Here is a 23,288-nt window from a genome sequence, read left to right as displayed (position 1 = left end):
TATGATAGTTGTTCTTTCCTACTATGGAAATTAGTAACGAGTAGGGCAGCGTAGAATTTTTATCTCTCTAAGGGACATCAAGCACGAGACATAATTATGTGTAGTCACCCCTCAAACAGTGCCCTTCAGTTAATATATTCATCCCCCACAGAGTGGGAATGTGGTTTCTAAATTCTGTTCAAGGCACTGCTCCAGGGAGTCACTCTCCGTGGACTGAAGTTGATACAAAAGAGGAAAACTATTTCATTTCGGGAGATACAGAAGGTCTTCATTATCTAAGTCATTATTATTCAAAGGCCCTTCAGTTATTTTATTCAGGTAGGGAAGTAAAAGTACTCAAAAGGCAAAATTACTTACTCAAAGACTAACCTCTTATAAATTTAGGACCTCCTCCCCTGCAAAAAAAAACCTTCTCCACCGACCAGACATGCAAATACAATGTCAATCAATTGCAAATCTTTCAAATGGTGCAGGATCCATGAACTCAGTAAAGGGATGTCTGGCAACTTTTGGAATCAAATGGAAATCCATTGACAGATGAAGATCTAACAAAATGAAATGAATGAACAAACTGAGAAAGAGACACTTAAAAGTGATAACAGGATAAGAATCTCAAAAGAAAATGATTTTCAGATCAAGAGTTCTAGAGCAGGGGGCGCCTGGGTGGCACAGCGGTTAAGCGTCTGCCTTCGGCTCAGGGCGTGATCCCGGCATTATGGGATCGAGCCCCACATCAGGCTCCTCCGCTATGAGCCTGCTTCTTCCTCTCCCACTCCCCCTGCTTGTGTTCCCTCTCTCGCTGGCTGTCTCTATCTCTGTCGAATAAATAAATAAAATCTTAAAAAAAAAAAAAGAGTTCTAGAGCAGGCTTTGGGGAAATTGATGAAGTTCATAAACATTTTCACAAGGATGATGCTCTTATAATCTGCAAAACTCAAATGTGAATTGCAGGGTATCATATTACACTATCCAACAATTTTGTCAGAAAAAAACTATGCCAGAAAACAACCTGATTTATTCCTTATTGATTCTTAGGACTTGTGCCCTTGTGTATACATTGTTAAATATGATATTTTCACAATTTGTGTATTTTCATTCTTCACTGTTCATTTTAGTCTCCAGTTTGGATTGATTCACGGTGTGACTTTTCCAGTACTATTTACTCTCTGGTAGTAAGGATCTTCTGTAAACAGTTTGAACTTGAACACTTGAACAGCCCACCCCCACATGCTGATAATCCTTAACTAAAACGGTGTGTTTTCAGTATCTAAGAGATCCTAGTGGGCTCTGACTATCTTTTTCTTTTCATTTAGCTATTAATGGCTTTATGTTTGGCAACCAGCCAGGCCTAAGCATGTGCAAAAAGGACAGAGTTTCCTGGCATATGATTGGAATGGGCACTGACACGGATATGCATGGAGTTTATTTTCAAGGGAACACCATCCACCGACGAGGGACTCACCGCGACACCCTAGCCCTGTTTCCCCATACCTCCACAACGGTGTTCATGCAGCCGGACCACGCAGGTAAACTTGGCAGGACCGTCTCCGGTGACCAAATTCCTATCTTCAGGCATACACTCTAGAAGAAATTGGTTGAATTTGGGCACTTCAAGGCAAACAGCCTTGGTTACAATCAGACGATCCTAACTATTTTATTCCAAACACACGGTATAAAGAATAGAGAAGTATCTAGAATGACATAAAGCAGAAGTGAAAGTCCTCTAAACAACCTTGCCACACGAATCCTAAGAGAGTGTTCTTGATTCATTCCCAGGAATGATGTGGCCCCAAGAAAGAGGATATTTCTTATTCTCTTCAAGCACCAGCATTTTAGTTGCTGCTCTGAGGCATGTAGGAGGCATGGACAGCCTCGTGGAGGCTTCCAGGTTATGGGCATGACCTGGTTTCCCTTCTCTAGAGACTGATAGTAGCCTTTTGATAAGTTATTTGGAGACTTCTCCATTTTCATTGTGTTGGGTACCTTTGGTTTCCCTAGAGGGGAAACTACATTGGGTCTGAAATCCATGGAGGGCCCACTGAAGTGCCAGTACTCATCCCTTCTCTTAAAGATTCCCAAGCTAATTACATAATTGGGACATTTTTATAAAAGACAGGGCAACACATGGCAGCATATGCTACCTGTCACATGAAAAATAAGGATAGCAGATGCTATGGGCATTCAAAATATTTCTCCAACCCAACTTTTTCATTAGTCTTTAAAAGAAACCAATATGGGGGCCTGGGTGACTGGGTTAAGCATCTGACTCTTGACTTAGGCTCAGGTCATGATCTCAGGGTTCTGAGATGGAGCCCTTTTCGGGCTCTCCACTCAGCAGGGAGTCTGCATGAGATTCTCTTTCCCTTTCCTTCTGCCCCTCCCCACACACTCCCTCACATACACGTGCTCTCTCTCTCTCTTAAATAAATAAATGAATCTCTCTCTCTAAAAAAAAAAGAAACCAATATTCTACCCAAGATGAGCACTTGCTGACTGTGTCCTTTATGAATTGATGTCTACTTCTTTACTTCACACTAGAAGTGCAGTTTCAATGCCCCTCAAGGGGTCATTGTTTAAAAACTTAAGGCATGTGCTTCAAAACTTTTGACTGAGAACTGCCTGAAACTAGGAGCTCCATAATCCCTGCTTTACAGACTTGGAGTATTTAAGCTTTCCACATTAGGATAATTGTCCAGTTATGAATCACCCAAGCCAAGGGGTGCTTGGGCACAATGATTTTTAAAAATATGCTCTTCAAGACCAAACATGGGAGAGAAGGGAAACAGCCAGTTTTAATCCATAGAAACCGACATGCAAAGCAACAGCTGGCTGGACTAATTTTAGGGACTTGGTTAATTATTCCAGCGCCTTGCATATTACACATGTGCCCTACAAGGTTCTAAAGAGCTTATGACAATGTTTCCCAGTTTACATCCGGTGGCAAGTATAAATCTGTGACTGCTTAATAGCTTGGTCATTTCACCAATTCCTGTCCCATGTCTACAGGCCAAAAATAGTGCCCAAAATATGAGTAGACCCTAGGCTTCAACTCACATATTTTTTCTTTGTTCTTGTTTTTTAACTACTTTATTCAGATATGACTGATAAACAAAAACCTATAGATATTTAATACATACAAATCAATGAGTGGTGTTGAACACCTTTTCAGGTGTCTGTTGGCCATCTATATGTCTTCTTTGCAGAAATGTCAGTTCATATCTTCTGCCCATTCTTTAATTGGATTATTTGTTTTTGAGGTACTGAGTTGTATCATTTCTTTATATATTTTAGATACTCACCCTTTATTGGATATGTCATTTGCAAATATCTCCTCCCACTTAGTAGGTTGTCTTTTAGTTTTATTTTTTCCTTCACTGTGCAGAAACTTTTTATATACTAATTTTTTATTATGTTATATTAGTCACCATACAGTATATCCTTAGTTTTTGATGTAATGTTCCATGATTTATTATTTGCATATAACACCCAGTGTGCAGAAACTTTTTATTTTGATGAAGCCCCAATAGTTTATTTTTGCTTTTATTTCCCTTGCCTCAGGATACATATCTAGAAAAATGTTGCTATGGCTGATGTCAGAGATATTACTGCTTGCACTCTCTTCAAGGATTTTTATGGGTTCAGGTCTCACATTTAGGTCTTTAGTGCATTCTGAGTTTATTTTTGGGTATGGTGTAAGAAAGTGGTCCAGTTTCATTCTTTTGCATGTTGCTGTCCAGTTTTCATAACACTATTTGTTGAAGAGACTGTCTTTTTCCCATTTCATATTCATTCCTCCTTTGTTGAAGATTGATTGGCCATACAATTGTGGGTTGATTTCTGGGTTTTACATTCTATTCCATTGATCTATGTGTCTATTTTTATGTCAGCTCCATACTGTTTTAATTACTACTGCTTTGTACTGTAACTTGAAATCTGGAATTGAGATACCTCCAATTTTTTTCTTTTTCAAGATTGCTTTGGCTATTTGAGGTCTTTTGTGATTTCAGATAAATTTTAGGATCGTTTGTACCAGTTCTGTGAAAAATGCTATTGGTATTTTGATAGAGATTGCATTAAATCTGTAGATTGCTTTGGGTGGTATAGACATTTTGATATTTGTTCATCCATCCCATGAGCATGGAATGTCTTTCCATTTCTTTGTGTCATCTTGAATTTCTCTTATCAGCATTTTATAGTTTTCAGAGTACAGATCTTTCACCTCTTTTAAGTTTATTCCTAGATAGTTTATTGTTTTTGGTGCATTTGTAAATGGGATTGTTTTCTTAATTTCCCTTTCTGCTGCTTCATTATTTGTGTATAGGAGTGCAACAAATTTCTGTACATTGATTTACCTTGCGACATTACTAAATTCATCTATCAGTTCAAAGAGTTTTTTGGTGGAATCTTAGGGTTTGCAAATCAAAATTACAATGACATATCACTTCATACCTGTCAGAATGGCTAAAATAAAAAACATAGGAAACATTAAGTATTGGCAAAGATATGGAGAAAAAGGAACCCTCATGCACTGTTGGTGGGAATGCAAACTGGTGCAACCACTGTGGAAAACAGTATGGAGCTTCCTTAGAAAATTAAAAATAGAACTACCCTAAGATCCAGGAATCACCCTACTGGGAATTTACCCCCAAAATACAAAAACACTAATTCAAAGGGGTCCATGCACTCTTATGTTTATAGCAGCATTATTTACAATAGCCAAGATATGGAAGCAGCCCAAATGTGGATAAGGACGATGTGGTAATATATACAATGGAATATTATTCAGTCATAAAAAGAACGACATCTTGCTGTTTGCAACATGGACAGAGCTATAGAGAGTACAATGGGAAGTGAAATAAGTCAGTCAGAGAAAGACAAATACCATATGATTTCACTCATATGTGGAATTTAAGAAACAAAACAAATGAACAAAGGAAAAAAGGAAAGGAGGAAGTAAAAAAAGAGAGACACATACACAAACCAAGAAACAGACCCTTAACTATAGAGAACAAACTGATGGTTACCAGAGGGGATGAAAAAAAACAAAATGGTAGAAAAAGTAAATGGCTATTTATGCATTAAAAAAAAAAAACCCAACAAATTGATGAGTTGGGAGGTAAGTATATATCCATGAAGCTATCACCACAATCAAGGCCTTAAACTCCTCTTTGTTCTCAGAGAAGATAATTCCTTGGCTAGCAAAGAACATGACGAACACATGAAAAATGTGCTGTCTGGCAAAGAACACACACAGCGGGAGCTCTTTCCACGTCAGGGTGTCTTCTGCGGGACTCCACAGAGACCCTTCCTCGTGAGGGTCCTGGTCGGTGCTGAGGGGGCTGGAGTACCCACCGAACCAATGGGTTTTTCTCATTCTCAAGGGGTAATTTGCAATACTTTGATATGTGTAGCATGATAAAAGCTATCACTGTGCATTGTGGATGGTTAATGAGACTAATCACTGATCACTTGCCTCTAATTACAGTCTATGAAAGGAAGGGAAGATTTAGTGATCCAATAATTCCACTGACAGTTAATATCTTCCAATAATCTTGTTTTATATGATTTTATGCTAAGTTCAATTAAGATATATCTACCTAATCTAGAATGCCAATCTGGAAAATGGCATCAGTTTATAAAATAACGTAATTCTCAGACATGATTGTTGGCATTATGTAGAGAAATCTAGTTGATTTTCTTTTTCTTTTCATCTGGCATAAGATAGATCAACCCCTGGTAATGAGAACCTCCTTCACTCAAAGGCTTAATGAAGTAATACACCTGGCTTTAATAATAATAACTTATGTGTATATTTCATGTTGTATAGTTTATGAAATCCTTTAGGGCAAAACACATAATTTCAGAAATCTGCTCTAATTTCAATGTAGAAATATTAATCTTACAGGTAATTAGTTCATTTTAAACTGGGCTGGGCTAAGATAATCATACCTATTAGTGATTTTCCAGGAGCAACGCTCTTCTAACAGGTGTGTACAATGGGGAAGACCCAGAGAAATGATTTCTCGGTAGTAACTTTGCAAGTTTTCATTTTTGATTACAAATGAATTTCAGATGGTATTTTTTTCCCCCTGGTAAGTAAATATATTCACAGTAATTTATTCCCCTTGGAGTCTGGCTGGAAAATACGATATTGGTATTTTGAAAATTGGTATTTTGAAAATCCACCTTACCAGTTATTTCTTTGGGAACAAAATGCTATACATCGCTAGCAGACCAAAGCCAAAACCAAAACAATCGAGTTCAACACACAATGCCAAGCCGTCTCTCTCTTCCAGGTATTTTCAGGCTGTTCTGTTCCACCATGCACCACTTCGTGAGAGGCATGAATCAGATATATGAGGTCAACAGCTGTGGCAACAAGGACCCTTCTGAGCAGCCGTACGGGATGATAAGAACCTTTTACATCGCTGCTGAAGAGGTAGAATGGGATTATGCCCCTAACAAAAACTGGGAGTTCGAAAAGCAGCACTTGGACGCAGGAGGGGAAAGGTACCGCGGGCGAAGCCGCCAAGTCTCTTGGGTGGGATTGCACATGCTCTGTAGACGTTTATCAAATGGGGAAACCTAACATTGCCTTGGTTTTGTCTGCACAATTCTGGAGGACAGAGACTGTTACTATGAGCACAAAAAATGAAGCTAGCTGCCTGCCTGCACCCCAGGAGGGGAGTCTGAAGTCATTTGGGGGCACGCCCCGCCCCGCAGGCTCAGTGCATCCCCTGGGGGCGGTGGCCAGTTGCGAGTGTGGCTGGCCCAAGAATGCGTGTGCCTTTGAGCGAGCGCCTCGCGTGAAAGGCTTAGGTTAAGAGGCTGATCCCAGTGACAGGGGGACTGTGAAGACAAAATGGTACAGAGGGAGGCAGAGACGGGGTGTGCAGCAAGGTGAGCGGATGGGCTGTGTAGATTGAAGACCGCAGGGAAAGGGCATTCATCCAGATGGGTAAGAGCCTAGGAGCGAGCAGCTAGGAGGCTTTGCTTTGGCAGAGATTCCCGAATTGAGATGGGCAGAGCCGGTCTTTCTACTAGGTCCTGTATCCAGAAAGTCCCCAAGGTTGAGCCTCCCTGAGAGTACTGTCGGCCAGTGCTAAGCACCGAAGAGTCAGCAAGGCTGGAGCCTGGCGCAGGCATGTGAGCGCTGGTCCCCCAGCACACTTCGCCTCCCGCCCCATGTGTACTGGGGTCGAGTCAAACAAGGTATAGAGGCATCTGCCTGGCTCTGACCGGTAGACTTCCTCCCCCAAGTTCATACCCTCCACTCAACAAGAATCTGCTGCGTGGGTAATTCCCTGTCCCCATATACAGACCAGGAGACTCAGTGCAGAGAGCTAAGACTAACCGCTAGTCAGGGCACTGAAACTGAACACAGACCTTTTGAAGGACAGATCTGTGTTCTCACCACCAAACCATGTTAATTCGCACGGCTTTGTTCCTCTTTGTTCTGTATTATCAGCTCCCTACCCGCCCCCATATAAATTCTCTCTGGCCATGCCGCACACAAAGCCTCTATACCCAACTGTTCCTAGCTTAACATGTCTTTTTTTCTCTTCTGACTTGTTGGCCTGTTTTGAGGGTTTAGACTCCTGGGAAAGAGAGTAGAACAGCGTCACCTTATGGATAAAAGAAGAAACAAAATGATTCTTCCCTTTTAAAAAGATTTGCCTCAGGGACAGGACGATTTAAAATTTGTTCCATGATTCACCAACCTATTTATTAAACCAGACACCCCTCTCCTGCAAAACCAGTGCTGCCGATACAAGCTCAAGACTCATACTGGGGCAGTGGAAAGTGAAATGAAGAGTGATCCAGCTTTTTCTAAAATGATGATTTTTACTAAAAGGCTGCTAGAACTAAAGAAATAATTGCATAATAATTTTGTATGTATATTCTTAGTCCGTGAGAGTATAAGAAACACAGCCATCATGATTTTCTCAAAATTCAGTGTAATTTCGGTTTTCCAACCACCAGCTCTCTGGGAGGGCAGGAGGCTCCAGCCTCAGTCTTCTGGGATTGTCTCCCCAAGGACCTAGAGAGATAGAGGGCGCTGGCTGTGTTTGCACTCTGCCCTGCCACTCGGGATATTGCCCATAAATAAATGAAAACAGAGTAAAACGAGGAGAGCCCGTTCACATATTCAAAGTACAACGGATCTGTAGAGAAGAACTCAGTACAGATGGAGATGACCAGGCCTCCTAGAGGCACACTGCTGCACTCTGCAACTGGGAGCCCAGGGACAAATGCCCCTTCCGCACTCCAGCTGTTATGCCTCCGCCTTTTGAGCCAAAGCCTTGTCAGGGAGCACATCTGGTTTTCAAACCACCTGTCAGTGTGGGTCATCCCTGAGACATTTATTCTCCTGGTTAGCACAGACCCTCTGCCTCACCTTGGGACCCAGATGTCTTTCCCTAGGGCTTTCTCAGAACACACTGAGAAGGCCTCAGGATCCCAGAAAAGCAACGAATGGGACTCATCAGCACAATGCCAGGGTTTGTGCAGTGGGAGAGGATTCAAAAACCGAGATTAAGTTGTTCTAGGGAAATAAAGCTGTATTCCTTTACTCCTGAGCTTGTGGCCTCATATGCATTTACTCTCACCAGCGTAGGATTTGAGATAATAACTGCCACGTATGGAGCACCCGCCATGTGCCACTCATTTTGCTAGGGTTTTACAAACCCTATCTCATAATGACCCCCACAATGTCCTTGACCCATTTGGTCAGCCTTGGCCAGCATCCCACAGGACATCCCAGCAAGAGGGAGATAGAGGAAGCGCTTACATGGTGCTCAGTATGTGTCTGGCAGAGCCCTTTACAGCACTTAACCCACAGCATCTCCACACCCATCCTGGGACAGGACACACCTGTCCTCGGGAGCTGCATCGTCATCACCCCACTTTACAGAATAGGAAAGCTGACAAACTGTAAAGCGTAGCTCCAGAGGTGTCTGGATCACTACCACACATGTTACTAGGACTCCTGGAAAATAAAAAGAAGAATTTTCCTTTGGAAAGCATATGGTCTAGGTCAAAGATACACATACGTTTGTTAAGCATTTGCTGTGTGCTAGGCGTTGTACCCAGTGCTGGTAAAATGGTGCCAACAAGGGTAGGTGAGGTCCTCTCCCACACAGAATTCATGGTTCGTGGGGAAGACGTTAGACCAAGCACACTGAGCGAAGCCATCGCTGTGAGAGGGGAAGTGCAGGGCACAGGGGGAGCTCACAGCAGGTGCACATGGCCCCATCAGGGGGAGAGGAGAGGTGGTCAGGGAGAGCTTCTTGAGAGGAAGTAGTCTTTGTCCTGGGACTTGAGGAATAGGCCAGTTGAAGAGGTGGCAAGGGTGTTCTTGGCACAGGGGATAACACATGGAAGGCCTAGAGGTGGGGACGGCACGTGGAGTTCAAGAGACAATGTTTAAAATGACCAGAGCCTAGAGCGTGTGGGTGCCAGTGATGGAAAAGGAGGCTTGGGAGGTTGGCAGAGGCAGATAGCAAAGGGGTGTGAGGAATTTGGGGAACTGGGCAGTGGGAAGCCATCAACAGGTTTTCCACGAGGACTCTCTTGGTTGAATGTATAGTTTAGGATCGCTCTACCTGTGGTATAGAGGACAAAGGGACGGGAGGAGCACGGGAGGCAGGTAGAATGACCAGGAGCAACTCAGTTCATGCAGGTAAGTGATGCAGGTGGCTTGGGTTGGAGTGCAGGTAGTTTCGTGGAGGGAAATGGAAGGATGTGAGACCTACTATGTTTTGTAGAGAAAACCTATAGGTTCTTTTCCCCCCATCGTTTGTGACCATCTGTCTTGGTGATGGATGAAATATATAGTTGGTCTTCGTTATTTGCAGAGTCCATGTTTGTGAATTTGCCCACTCACTGAAGTTTCTTTGTAACACCAAAATCAATTTTCCTGGTGCTTTTGTGGTTTTACAGGGATGCATAAAGTAGCAAAGAATTTGCGTCACCCAATGCGCATGCTCCCAGCTGAGGTCAGACACGTGAGGCACCCCTCTGCCTTCTTGTTTCAGCTTTCACACTGTAAACAGACATCCTCTTTGTGGTCTAGTTAGTGCTACTTTTGTGTGTGTGTGCTTTTTTTGGTGACTTAGCTGTTTAAAATGGGCCCCCAGAGTAGTGCTGCCTAGAGTTCTCCAGAGCAAGAAGGCGGTGACGTGCCTTACAGGAGAACTACGTGTTAGAGAAGCTTCAGACAGGCGTGAGTTAGAGTGCTACTGGCCATGAGTTCAGTCAATGAATCAGCAATACATATTGAATGAGATGTCGTTAAACAGAAACACACATAAAACAAGGGTATTTATTAATCTGTCGATGAAAATATTGTGACCAGAGGTTTGAAGAAACTGGGGTTTTTTTGGAGGTTTGGGGGAGGTGGATTTTCCTCTACCCTTCAAATTCTTCTGGCTGGTCTAAGAATTAAATTGACATGAGAAAATCAAATTTACTTACACAGGGAGAATCCACATAAACATGAGAGATTCCAAAGACAGTCAGGCAAAACAAGATTTATGTGTCATCCTGAACTAAGAAGGGGTAAGGAGTCTGGGACTTCAAAGAAAAGGAGAGCAATTCATAAGAAGATGAGGAAGAGTAAATGTTAGGTAAACAATGTGGGCTGGGCCACTCCAAAACAATGGGACAGAGAGAAGGATTTTAACAAACACACTGCTGAATTCCTCCCTGTCTCCCACCCCTCGTTCATATTATAATATAGTTACTTATATGGTAATAGCCTCTTCTTGGAGGCTACCTAAATACTTTTAGGCAATTAGAGAGAAGGTCAAAGTTTTTTCTTGGATCTTTTGGGTCTTGATTGTGTCAGTTTAAAATAATCCACATGCCAAAATGGCACATCTTGGGGCCATGCCTTGTGAACACCTACAAAACCTAACCTTGTATTTCCCGTCGGAACAATGGTTCAGTATTCATTATTTCACTGTTCAAGGTGACTTTCTAGAACATGACTCCTGTGAATAACAAGAATCAACTGTGCCTGTATTTGTATATGAGTATAAGCATAATATACAACCCAGAGTCTTTCTTGAGATCTTTAAAGTGGAAAAGTAGAACAAGGTATGGAATGATACACGTGAAATCTGAAGGAATTCGGGATGGTAGAGCGCGAGTGTGCGCATGTGTGCATGCATGTGCGTGTGTGTGAGATGAGTTAGTCCCAAGAAGAAACGTGCCATCTCATGTGAGTCTCTAACTAAGGTTGACCCCATTCAGCACCCAGCAGGGCTTTGCAACAATGGTCCCCAAGAGTAAGATCTGGGCCAGTGCTGGCCTGCCCCTATCCCCCGTGCTTTCAAATGCAGATTCCTGGTGCAAAGGTCCAGCTCCACAGGGAGATCCTGACAGCAGCCAGGTTTGGGAAACACTGCTCTGGAGTACCCCTGAATCACTCAGAAGCACTCAAGGGTTTTCTACATCCTGGCAACTTTAATTTCTGATGCTTCTGATTTACAGACATGGAGATATATTTATGAACCACACTGAAAACTGGATTGGCTCTCAGTACAGGAAGGTGGTTTACAGAGAATACACTGATGGAGAATTTGTGGAGATCAAGGCCCGACCGCCACGAGAGAAGCACTTGGAACTCCTGGGTATGGCACAGATTGCAGCCGTGTGTGGCCGGCCCAAGGGTGGCCCACGAAGGGACAGAGTAGCCTGACTGCATTCATCCAAGTGTGACGTCTTTCCACTGTCAGGGAGCATGCTCATTCAAAGAATAGTCAACCAGATAACCAGATAACACTCATCAGGGTTGTCTAACCAACATCCGTTGCCCAGAAGTTCCTTTCCCATCCCTCTGCTGAGCCAGGACATTTTAACTTGGAATAATCTGATGCCTCAGAAGAGCAGGCAGAGTGTTTGCATAACTGCTTCGAGGTCCTGGATTATCCATGCAACCAGCCATAAGAACACACCATAAAAATGATTCAAGCAAAAGAGAAACCTCTTACATGAGAGGAGCGCTAAAGGTGGAAGGCCTGGTTTGAGTTCAGGAGGCCCTGAACTTGGCCTTCTCAGGACGTACTGGGCCTGTCTGATGCTCTGGGCTGCCTGATGTGGTGATCAGATAAGCTCTCCCAGCTTTCCTTCCCCGCTTTCACCTGCGAGTCACCAAACCCGACCCCAACATGAAGATGAGATCTTTAGGCAGAGGGCTAGTCTTGATGACTTTCTGAAATCCATCCCTTTTTTTTTTCCTGTTCTCATTTTTAAATGTACAAGGTGACTTATATAAATAGTTTGACTTTACACGGTGCTTCTTAATATTAAAAAAGGTGCCAGGACAGCTAGGTTGGTAAATTATTAAATGCCCCCTCCATCTTCCTCACACCCTCACTGTTAACACAGGCATGCAAGCTCGTTTGTGACACTAAATGAGTCAGCCCCAGTGGGAACTGAGCATTCCTTCTTTTGAGCTGTGTATGTTGAGTGAGCTCCAGAAAGAAAAGCTCATTGGTGCTGCCAACAAGGATGGGTTGCCCCTCATAAGGCCCCAGTTTGGGTCTGCTCAGTCAAATGACACAGAGCAGTGACTCCGTCAGAGGTGAGCTCGGTTGTTCTTCCCCCAGGAAAGCACGAGGCCCAACCCCTTGTTTTCTGCAGCTCACAGACAGGCCTGTGCTCCTGAAGTTGCAAAGGGCACAGGGCAGGCAACCCTTTGTTCTTTACTGCTCCCTGTGACCTCTCAGGCCCCACATCAGAAGACATTCACTCTTGCTAGTACAGCAAGCCATGTGAAATTAAAGTGGTAATGAATGACAAATAATGATTTTAATATATGCATACACGTGCACCTCTCTGTAACTATACCCAACTTTGCTGTTTAAAAAACATGCATTCTTTTCTAGCTTTACCGTTAAAAACAAAATATCATTTTTCAGACACTTTGTGATTCATACTAAATATTTTCTTCTAAAGATAAAAATAGCCCAACAGGTTTTAGATGTATTTAGGACTTTAGTGGTCTTCTCAAAAAAGCAACTAAAACCATGGTTTGAATCAGTAAAGAGTGGATGGGTGCAGTCAGACCCTCCCACCGAGAGCATATCTCTCTGTGAATGTAGAACGCCGTGAACACCCAAGGATGCAAATAAATCCCCAACGATCATAGGATCAGGTCTGAGATGATTCCCAAATGGCAGTCTGTTCACATCTCCTTGAAGCAATGCGCGTGAAGACCCCTGTGTGTCTGTCCATGTGGGGCATGCGCTGAGCAAACTGCATTTGTGCCACTTTTGTGGCATCGAAAGGGGAGAGGCACCTGGTATAGACAAGGGGCATCCCAGAGTCATGCTGGCACGGGCCTTTCCGCAGGATGTGGGCTGATTTCCACTGCCACATGGGCTGGTTGCTTCTAATAGAAACATGTACATGTGATTGCTGAGAGCACACATCTCATCAAGGTATCCAAGTACTGAGAAATGGCAGTGGACATGCATGAGTGAAATCACTGTATTGATCATAAATCAGTACATAGGTGTTTTAATTTTGTTCTTATCTTTCAAATCCCTTTTATACACAATATTTCATTAGATCCTATTATGGTTATTATACATCCTTTTACTAGATAATGAGCAACTTCAGACTTGCCAAAGGTCACATACAGAAGGATTACATGGAAAGTCACCATATCATGTGGATATGGCTTTTCCTGGAGACTATGTCTCAGCAGTAATAAAAATTTAAGCATTTACTGAATACTTACTGTGTTTCAATACACCGAAATAAGCACTTTACATACATTATCTTATTTAATCCTTACTGTATCCCTATGAGAAAGGTGATATTAAACCCATTTCATAGGTGAGGAAATTGAGTCAGGCAGGTTACTTGACTTACCCAAGGTCTCTCTAATAAGTGAAGGAAGCAGGATTTGAAGCCAGGTTGGTGCAATTGCCAAACACTACATGAGTATTTAATATTACACATATTGCCCTCTAAAGGAAGTATGCTAATGAAGAAGCTAACCTTTGTTTTATTTTGCTAAAAACGACCTACATCTATATTACATAAGTGTTGAAAAGAGCAACGATAATGCACACAGGCTTGTGTTCTGCCTTTAGGCCCAATGGTTCATGCCGAGGTGGGTGACTCCATCCTGATCATATTTAAGAACAAAGCCAGGCGGCCCTACTCCATCTCAGCCCATGGTATTGAAGACATGGATAGTGGGAAGCAACTCCAAGCATCCGTCACAAAGCCAGGTAAGTTACCCAGGAGATCTGCTCCATGTTGATAAAGACACCGGACTCAACTCTCTTCTGATCTTTTCTGATCTTTGAAGACTCTTGGAAAGTTCTTAATGTCAATATGTTCCAGCCATCACCTGATCACTCCTAATATGAGATCATCATTCATCCAATGACCAAGTGGTTATGGTATTTCTAGGGCTCCATTAGGGATCTAAAAGTGTAGTAAGACATAATAATAGCTAAGACATATTGGATGTTCATCTTTTGCCAGGTGCCATGCTTTATATTTTAAAAAAAGCAAAACAATTCATTTTCCTTATCATCACCCAACAAGGTAGACACTAACATAGGTCATTGACTCTGCTACCATTGATTAGAATATCCATCATTATTTTTATCTGTTACTAAAAAAAGGAAGAACACATGGCTACTTAAACCTTAGCATGCCACTGATTGAACGATACATCTTGATTTCAGTTATGTTAAAATGTAAAAAAGCACATCCTATAATCGAGGAAATATGGTATTGTTATGTCCGTTTAACAGATGACTAAAGAACAGAGGGGTAAAGAACTTGACCAGGTCATACATTAGTGACAGTGGAACCTCAATTTGTTGGACTTAGAACCTACGCTCTTAGCCATGCATTTCTCTCGAGTTGCTTAAAATGAATTTGGAAGAAAAAGAAGACGAATAAGATGAATCATTTCAGTAGTATTGTGGATTATGCATAATGGAATTCTAAGTGGTGAAGAGTATCAAGTATGTATCTGGGAGTGTTTATAAAAGTTTCAGAGAAGAAAAATCCATAAAGATTGATTGATTCCGAGCAAATAGAGAAAGGAGTAATTAGGGAAAGCTTTATAAAAGAGGTGGAACTCCAGCTGGGTTTTAAAATATTCATTGAGGGGAGAGAAGATCTCATAATTTAAAGAGCTTCCCATAACATTTACACAGCTGAAATGTGGTTGTAGTAAATGTCAAGATCCTCTGTGACCTTCAGTTATGAAATTGAGAGCAATCATAGGTGTAATTACAGGGGAATTATATTCCATTTTACTTCTGATGTGTGTGTGTGTGTGTGTGTGTGTGTGTGTGTGTGTGTAATACTAAATACTATAGTAATTGAAATAAAGGTCATATAAACTTTTAAAAATTTAAAGATGCATAGAAGGAAGAAAAGAAAACAATGTAATGCATCACTAGAAAAAGTTAGCAGGGTATTCCTACAAGGAAGGGGTTGAGGAAAAGAAATCTTCACTGGTCATGATTCCAACCTCTCTTGCCACTCCACACTCCACCCTACCCCTAATTCAGAAACCTGTGTTTTGCTGCTTCAAGAAATCTCTCATGAACATTCTAAATGTCTATCTATAGGGAGATACTTAAACACACTTTGGAATATCCTACAATGAACTATTACACCGCCATTAAATGATGTTTAAGAAGGTTTTAATGACATGGAAAAAAACTTGTGGTATCATGTTAAGAAAAATACAAATATAGAACAAAGGTTAAAAAGGAAATAAGCCAAAATGTTAATAATGGTTATATTTTCAGGGTAGTATTTTAACTAATAGTTAGGGTGATGCTCCTTTCTAGTTCTTTACATTGTACTTTCTACATTTTCTGTATTGGATGTCTTGCTTTTATGAAGAGGGAAATGGTTTTAATTGGGTGAAAAGAGCAGTTAAAGTTATTCATTTTTGATGGTGAAAAGTAACTCAGGAGGGAGGAAGAAAGGTGCTAATCAGGCATAGGGAAGGGCTCTGACAGGGCTATGCGCCAGCTGGGGTGAGCCCTCACAGACTGCTGTGCCCTGATGGTGAGGACTGGCAAGGGACATAGCTCTTCAGTGCTGACTGGCCTTCCAAGGGTCCTTGATGGGGTAATGGGGTAGAGGGAAGAATGATTAGAATGTGGTAAGGAGCTTTTATCTCACTGGAACTCAGAGGGAGAGAATCCCCACAAGGGTCTCTGTCTGACAAGATTGAAAGGCTTGGGAGATCCCAGAGACTGGGGGTAGGAGCAAGAAACTAATTTTGTGCACAAAATCCAGACAAGTTGGAGAAGAATGGTTAATTCAGGCATGCATGAGATAAGCAAAGCAATCCCTCTCAAATTTCTTCTTCTCCTTTTCCTTCTTCTTTTTCACGCCATCACTCAGCATGCATATACTGAGCATCTTCTTTTGTTCAGAGCTGTGCTCCCCACTGGGGTGAATAATGGATCATTCCAACTTTAACAATACCATCCTTTAGCCACTTGCACTGAGCAGTTTATCTTGCAATTAACAAGGCAGAGGGGCTATAATGAAAGGTAGTGGAAACTAGACCTAAGGTTATATTGCTAACCTACTGGTGTATGAGCAAATATGGAGCAGTTACATGCAAGCATCATTTTTGTTTTGCCTTGCGGCTTGCGTTCAGCTATAGGCTGTATGTCCTGACGGGGTAGGGACGGGACCTAGACAGTTCAAAAGGAGATAACAATTTAAATGTGGCTTTTATGTGAGACTTTTACAATAGGATTATCTTGCTAATTTATGTGCGTTTATTCGTGACGCCTCTGCAAGGCTCTGGGTCAGCCACCAGGAATGCATAGACGTGGCACCTGGCATTCGTTCCTTATTAGTGTACATACAAAGGAACATTCATTAACTGCCTTCAATGTGAGGCACTAACCTAGCTACTTTATTTTGTTTAATCTTCACAGCAATCTGAAAAGTGGGATGACTAACCCACTTTACAAGTAAGGAGACTAAAGATCACTGAAGTTAAGTAGTTTGTCGAAAGTTAGATAAATAGGAAGTAATAGGGTTGAGATTTGGAACTAAGTCTGATTCTCTCTGGTTCTAACTAGATGTCACCGGCCTGCACATTAGAATCGCCTGAGAAGCTTAAAAAAATACTGATGCCCTAGTCCTAGACTCTACATAGTTTAATTTCCTTGGTTTGAGGTGAGACCTCAGCAGTAAGAGTTTGCAGAGCTCCTTGGCGATTCAATCAGAAATCAAGGCTGAGTCTCACAGTAACTCAAGCGTGCTGAAGCCTAGCTCTTGGGAGGGAGATACGAAATTCGAGGAGAAAAAATAGTGAGGAATACAGTAAGTCTTCATGTCTTGGGTAAACATCAGTTGATAATAGAAAGGTCAAATTAGAAAGAAAGCTGTAGTCTGGAATGAAAACACTGCCATTTTGCAAATTCAGAAAATCAAGATGGAATAATTGGAATATTTCTAATGCATAAGTAATTCTCCCAAGCAATAAACATTCACCAAAATATATAAAGATCTGTTTGTTATTTCTTCAGGTAAAACATCTGAAACAAAGGTAACACTAGTAAATTCTTTCTATTTCTTCTCATTTGTTTCAGGAGAAATAAACACCTACAGGTGGAATGTCCCTAGAAGGTCTGGTCCAGGACCAAATGACCCAAATTGTATTCCGTGGGTTTACTATTCAACGGTAAACTTTGTGAAGGTAAGACTGAGAGAGCAACCAAAATGCTTAAAGTAATATGGCTTTAAATCGATGATTCAAGTTATCACCACTCTGATGAGTATATGTGAAGGGTGTAATGGTTGAGAGCAGGGAGGGATTTCAACTAGAGCCATGCACATTTGTTAACATTGGCTATGGTTGAGTTGAGTGGTATTAAGAAAACACAATTCAGCTGAGTAAATTTTAAAGATCTCATTGGTTTTATTCAAAAATTCGTGATTTGGGCAGCTTCACATCTAGCAGATAGAAAGGATCTCTGAAGAGCTGTACAAATGCGTATAGGCAAAGGGGGGCAAAACAAGGAAGTTACTAGCAAAGAATGGATTGTTTATGGCAAGGTCACCTTCCTTTAACGACAGCAGGACTCTGTCAGGAACATTACCTCACTAGTTATAGTGATGGACTAGCTTAAGATTCCATTCCTTGGAGAGACTGAAATTGTAGTTAACCTAGGAAGTAAGTCTTGGTTTGGTCACTTAGCACAGTAACTCCATTTTGGACCTGTTGTCTTTTTTTTTTTTTTTAAACAATTCCTCCCTTTTGATCAGACTCTCATCTTGACTGAGAGATGTGATCAAAATTTAAGGCATCAGCACCTCTCCCAGTTATTGCTTTGACGCTCTCACGATTTTTGTTGATCGTCTGTGTGGTATTCACAGGTCATGATGCTTTTTGTTGAACCTCTGTGGTATTCATGGGTCACAACTTCAGCTTCACATTTCTTAAGTTGGTCATTCTCTTCATTCTTTTTCTGATGTTCCAGTCTTAGCAAGATCATTTGCTCACTTAACAGCTATGAACATGCATTTCAAGCTTTTGAAGGAATACAGTGCACCAGGGAGACTACTGTGATGATTATAAGCAGAATAATCCCCACTTTCTGGTGTGCACTTTGGAGCCATGATCCCCAAGGCAAACCAATCAAAATCAAATAAGTCAAAGAAAGACCAGGTTGAAGGAATCACTTCTAAAGCCAAGTGGCTTATTCAGTGGTTTTGTGTATCTGAGTTTCACCTTCCCCAGAAATGCTATCCAGGTGCAAGTGGTGTTGGCCACAGCACAAACACCTCCTTGTTCAGCTAAAAGATAATAAAAGGCTATCCTATGATCCAGAACAACTTTGGCCTTGGAAAGATGGGTACTGCTATCGAGATCTTTTTGAGATTGGGGCAGATCTGATTCAGATAATCATAAGAATGTAGGGGTGCAAATGTGCTATGATTTGCATAGGCATTTGTGTTTACCTGAACAAAGTACAGTTATAATTGGCGAAAGGTAAAAACAAGACGTGGATATTCTGACGATAAAAGTTGGACTTTGTGACTCCTAAGTGGTGGTATGGGGGGGGGTCGATTAAGAATAGAAGAAAAATTGGTCAGAGGGAGGACCACAGGGTCTTGAGCATCACGGACAGGAGTTTTTGATGTCAAATTCAGCAGTCTGAATGTTACCCCCTCTTAGCAAGGGCCTAGGAGATATGCATGATGGTGTTATCTTTTCAGACCAATGCCAGAGTAAAGGAAAGAAAGGGAAGAAGGAAGGGTTTCGTGTTTAGTGAAAGTATGAAGCTTTGATGTGGTATCTTGGATGGAAGAAGTCTACCTCAATGTAGGCTATTTCTCTTCCTAGTCAATTTAATTTGGAAATCTCCAATGTTTGTACAGGACCAGATGACAGGCAGAGCCTTCTTCAGCTTTGAGAGGTACTCAAAATTTGGTTTTACAAAAGTATCAGTGGTCAGGAGCACTTGATAAGGCCCTTCCCATGAGTCTCATTCTTACAAAAATATGAGTAAAATAATAACTCTCTGTGAATAATAAAAAACATCAACATTGCCCGTGGTTAAAGATCTAATGAGAGTTCATTATCATGGAATTCACAAGGAAATTTGGTTATTTCTGTAACATACGACATTTTGAACTAATTGAAATTACGACCGATAATGTGATATTAGGATATATCAAATTTCTAGGAATTTTATACAATTTCTAGAACATTTACATCTATACAAATATAATGTAAAGAAGGCTTAATATTACTTCTTATTTCACAATGTTTCCCATGTAATTTAGCATATCAAATACACTTAATTAGTTTAACATCTCTCTTTTAATAACGAGAGAGAACAAATCTTTTTTTTTTTTTTAAGATTTATTTATTTATTTGAGAGAAAGCTAGGGGAGGCAGAGGGAGAATCCCAAGCAGACTCCTCACCGAGTGTGCAGCCCAATGCAGGGCTCAGTCTCATGACCCTGCTCGCACAACCCGAGCCAAAACCAACAGTCAGATGCTCAACCAACTGAGCCACCCAGGAGCCCCGAGAACAAATCTTTTGAAATTTGCCAGGGACCCTCTTAAAATACCCCAAAGTTGGTTCAAGGCCAAAAAGACTTCATTTAGAATTTGATTTTGGGGAAGTTTCTCAAAAATATCAAAAGGTTTAAAAACACTTGGCCAAACAGTATAATAGGTCTCTGTGAAATAGTAAGTAGTTATCCATTTAACCATAGTGACAAGACTTCACAAGGCAAATACAGAATGCTAAATTGTTCTAAAAAAAAAATCTTAGCTCTTTTAGTAGAGAAGACTCAGTTCTTTTAAGTAATCAAAGACTTGATAAAGACAACATGAAATGCAGAAAATTATTTTGGTAAGACAGAATCTTGGTTTTCTAGGCAGATTACTTAGAAGGTAAAACACACACACACACACACACACACACACACACACACACAACTGTTATTATCTTTTACCAAGAGCAAACCAACAATCCAAGAAAACTGTCTTTTTAACAGAAAGGAAATCAAATTCTAACTTCATACCAGTGCCCTTTTTTTAAAAGTATAATTAACATACTATTAGTTATAGGGGTACAACATATTGACTCAACAATTCTACCTATCACTCAATGCTCACCACAATGAGTAGTAGTCACTCTCTGTCACCCTACAACATAATTACAATATTATTGACAATATTTCCTATGCTATATTTTTCATCTCCTAGATTTATTTATTGTGTAACTGGAAGTTTGTGCCTCATAATCTCCTTTATCTATCTTACCCATCCCCCACCCACTGCCTCTCTGACAACTACCAGTTCTCTGTATTTAAGGGTCTTGGTTTTGTTTGTTTGCTTATTTGTTATATTTATATATATATAACTTCTTTATCCATTCATCTATAAATGGACACTTGGGTTGCTTTCACATCTTGACTATCATGAATATGATACAATAACCATCAGGTTATATATATCTTTTTGATACGTAGTAGTGGAATTACTGGATCATATGGCATTTCTATTTTTAATTTTGAGGAACCTCCTTACTGTTTTCCACAGTGGCTGCACCAATTTACATTCCTACCAACAGGGCAAGAGGGTTCCTTTTTCTCCACATCCTCACCAACACCTGTTATTTCTTATCTTTTTGATTCTAGCCCTTCTGACAGTGGTAAGGTAATATCTCATCGTGGTTTTGATTTGCATTTCCCGGGTGACTAGTGATGTTGAGCATCTGTTCATGTGTCTGCAGTCCATCTGTGTATCTTCTTTGGAAAAATGTCTACTCAAATCCTCTGCTCATTTTTAAATTTGATTACTTGCTTTTCGGTGTTGAGTTTTGTAAGTTCCACATACATTTTTAATATTAACCCCTTATTAAAAAATCATTTGAAAATATCTTCTCCCATTCAGCAGGTTACCTTTTCATTTCCTTGCTGGTTTCATTCATTGTGCAAAAGCTTTTTATTTTGGTATAATTCCAATTGTTTATTTTTTGCTTTTGCTCCCCTTGCCTGAGGACATATACCTAGAAAAATGTTGCTATGGCTGATGTTGGAGATAGTACTGCCTGTGCTGTCTTCAAGGATTTTTATGGGTTTAGATCTCACATTTAGGTCTTTAATCCATTTCAGTTCATTTTTGTGTGCAGTATAAGAATGTGTCCCAGTTTTATTCTTTTGCGTGTAGTTGTTCAGTTTCCCCAGCTCCATTTATTGAAGAGACTGTCTTTTCCCCATTGTATATTCTTGCCTCCTTTGTCATAGGTTAATTGACCATATAATCATAGGTTTATTTCTAGTCTCTCTATTCTGTTCTATTGATCTATGTGTCTATTTCTGTGCCAGTATCATACTATTTTGATTACGACAGCTTTGTAGTATATCATGAAATCTGAGATTGTGTTATCTACAGTTTTGTTCTTTCTCAACATTGCTTTGATAATTTGTAGTCTTTTGTGGTTGCATACAGATTTTAGTGTTATTTGTACTAGTTCTGCAAAAAGTGCTATTGGTATTTTGGTAGAGATTGCATTGAATCTGTAGATTCCTTTGGGTAGTACGGACATTTTAACAATATTTGTTCTTCTAATCCATGAGCATGGAATATCTTTCTGCTTGTTTGTGTCGTCCTTGGTTTCTTTCATCAATGTTTTATAGTTTTCAGAGTACAGGTCTTACACATCCTTGGTTAAGTTTATTCCTAAATATTTTGCTCTTTTTGGTGCACTTGTAAATGGAATTATTTTCTTAATTTCTCTTTCTATTACTTCATTATTAGTGTATAGAAATGCAACAGTTTCCTTATATTAATTTTTTTCTGCAACTTTACTGAATTGATTTATCAGTTCTAATAATTCTCTTTGGTGGAGTCTTCAGGGTTTCCTATATGCAGCATCATGTCATCTGCAAATAGTGACAATTTTACTTCTTCCTTACCAATTTAGATGCCTTTTATTTATTTATTTTTCTCATTTTGTTGCTATGGCCAAGGCTTCTGATATTATGTTGAATAGAAATGGTGAGAGTGGATTTTTTTGTTGTCTTGTTCCTGATGTTAGGTGAAACTCTTCCAGGTTTTCACCATGGAAGATGACATTATTTGTGGGTTTTTCATGTACGGACTTTATTATGTTGAAATGTGTTCCATCTAAACTCACTTTACTGAGAGTTTTTATCATAAATGAATGTTGTGTCTTATCAAATGCTTTTTCTGCATCTATTGAGATGATCACATGGTTTTTATCCTTTCTCTTGTAATATGATGTATCACATTGATTGATTTGCAAATATCGAACCACCCTTGCATCCCTGGAATAAATCCCACTAGATTGTGTGGAATGCTTTTAATTGTAATGTTGAATTCTATTTGCTAATATGTTGTTAAGGATTTTTGTATCTATGTTCATCAGAGATATTAGTATGTAGTTTGGGCTTTTGTTTTGTTTAGTTTTTATAGTGTCTTTTTCTGGTTTTGCTATCAGGGTAACATACTGATCTTGTCCACCTATGAGCCCATGGCAGCCTCAGGTAGGCCCCTCAACAGCACAGGGACCAAACCTTGCCCAGTGCATCCAGAGCAGGCAAAGCAGAACCTTGCAGCTCACTGCTCTGAAGGTAAACACATTTCTGCCACAACAATACAGGACACACAACCCACATAGGAGACACCCCTGTATCACCTGGTTCTGGTGACCAGAGAGCAATGTGCTACAGGACCTCTTCTGCAAAGGCCACCACTTTCAAGAGCAGGCGATGTGGTTGAC

The 23,288-nt window shown here is 40.6% G+C and overlaps 1 protein-coding gene across 1 annotated transcript in view; it reads left to right on the top strand.

Annotated features, from left to right (window-relative positions):
- Nucleotides 1–23,288, top strand: part of HEPHL1 (hephaestin like 1) — an 86,998-nt gene that overhangs the window by 47,263 nt on the left and 16,447 nt on the right. The window contains exons 11-15 of the mRNA XM_008688360.1: nt 1,314–1,526; nt 6,297–6,510; nt 11,497–11,636; nt 14,109–14,249; nt 17,613–17,719. Coding sequence (XP_008686582.1) covers nt 1,314–1,526; nt 6,297–6,510; nt 11,497–11,636; nt 14,109–14,249; nt 17,613–17,719 — 815 coding nt within the window. The remainder of the gene's footprint in view (nt 1–1,313; nt 1,527–6,296; nt 6,511–11,496; nt 11,637–14,108; nt 14,250–17,612; nt 17,720–23,288) is intronic.

The sequence above is a fragment of the Ursus maritimus genome, unplaced genomic scaffold (assembly GCF_017311325.1).
Source record: "Ursus maritimus isolate PB19 unplaced genomic scaffold, ASM1731132v1 scaffold_16, whole genome shotgun sequence".
Classification (NCBI taxonomy): Eukaryota; Metazoa; Chordata; class Mammalia; order Carnivora; family Ursidae; genus Ursus; species Ursus maritimus.
This window is presented reverse-complemented; position numbering and strand designations above follow the sequence as displayed.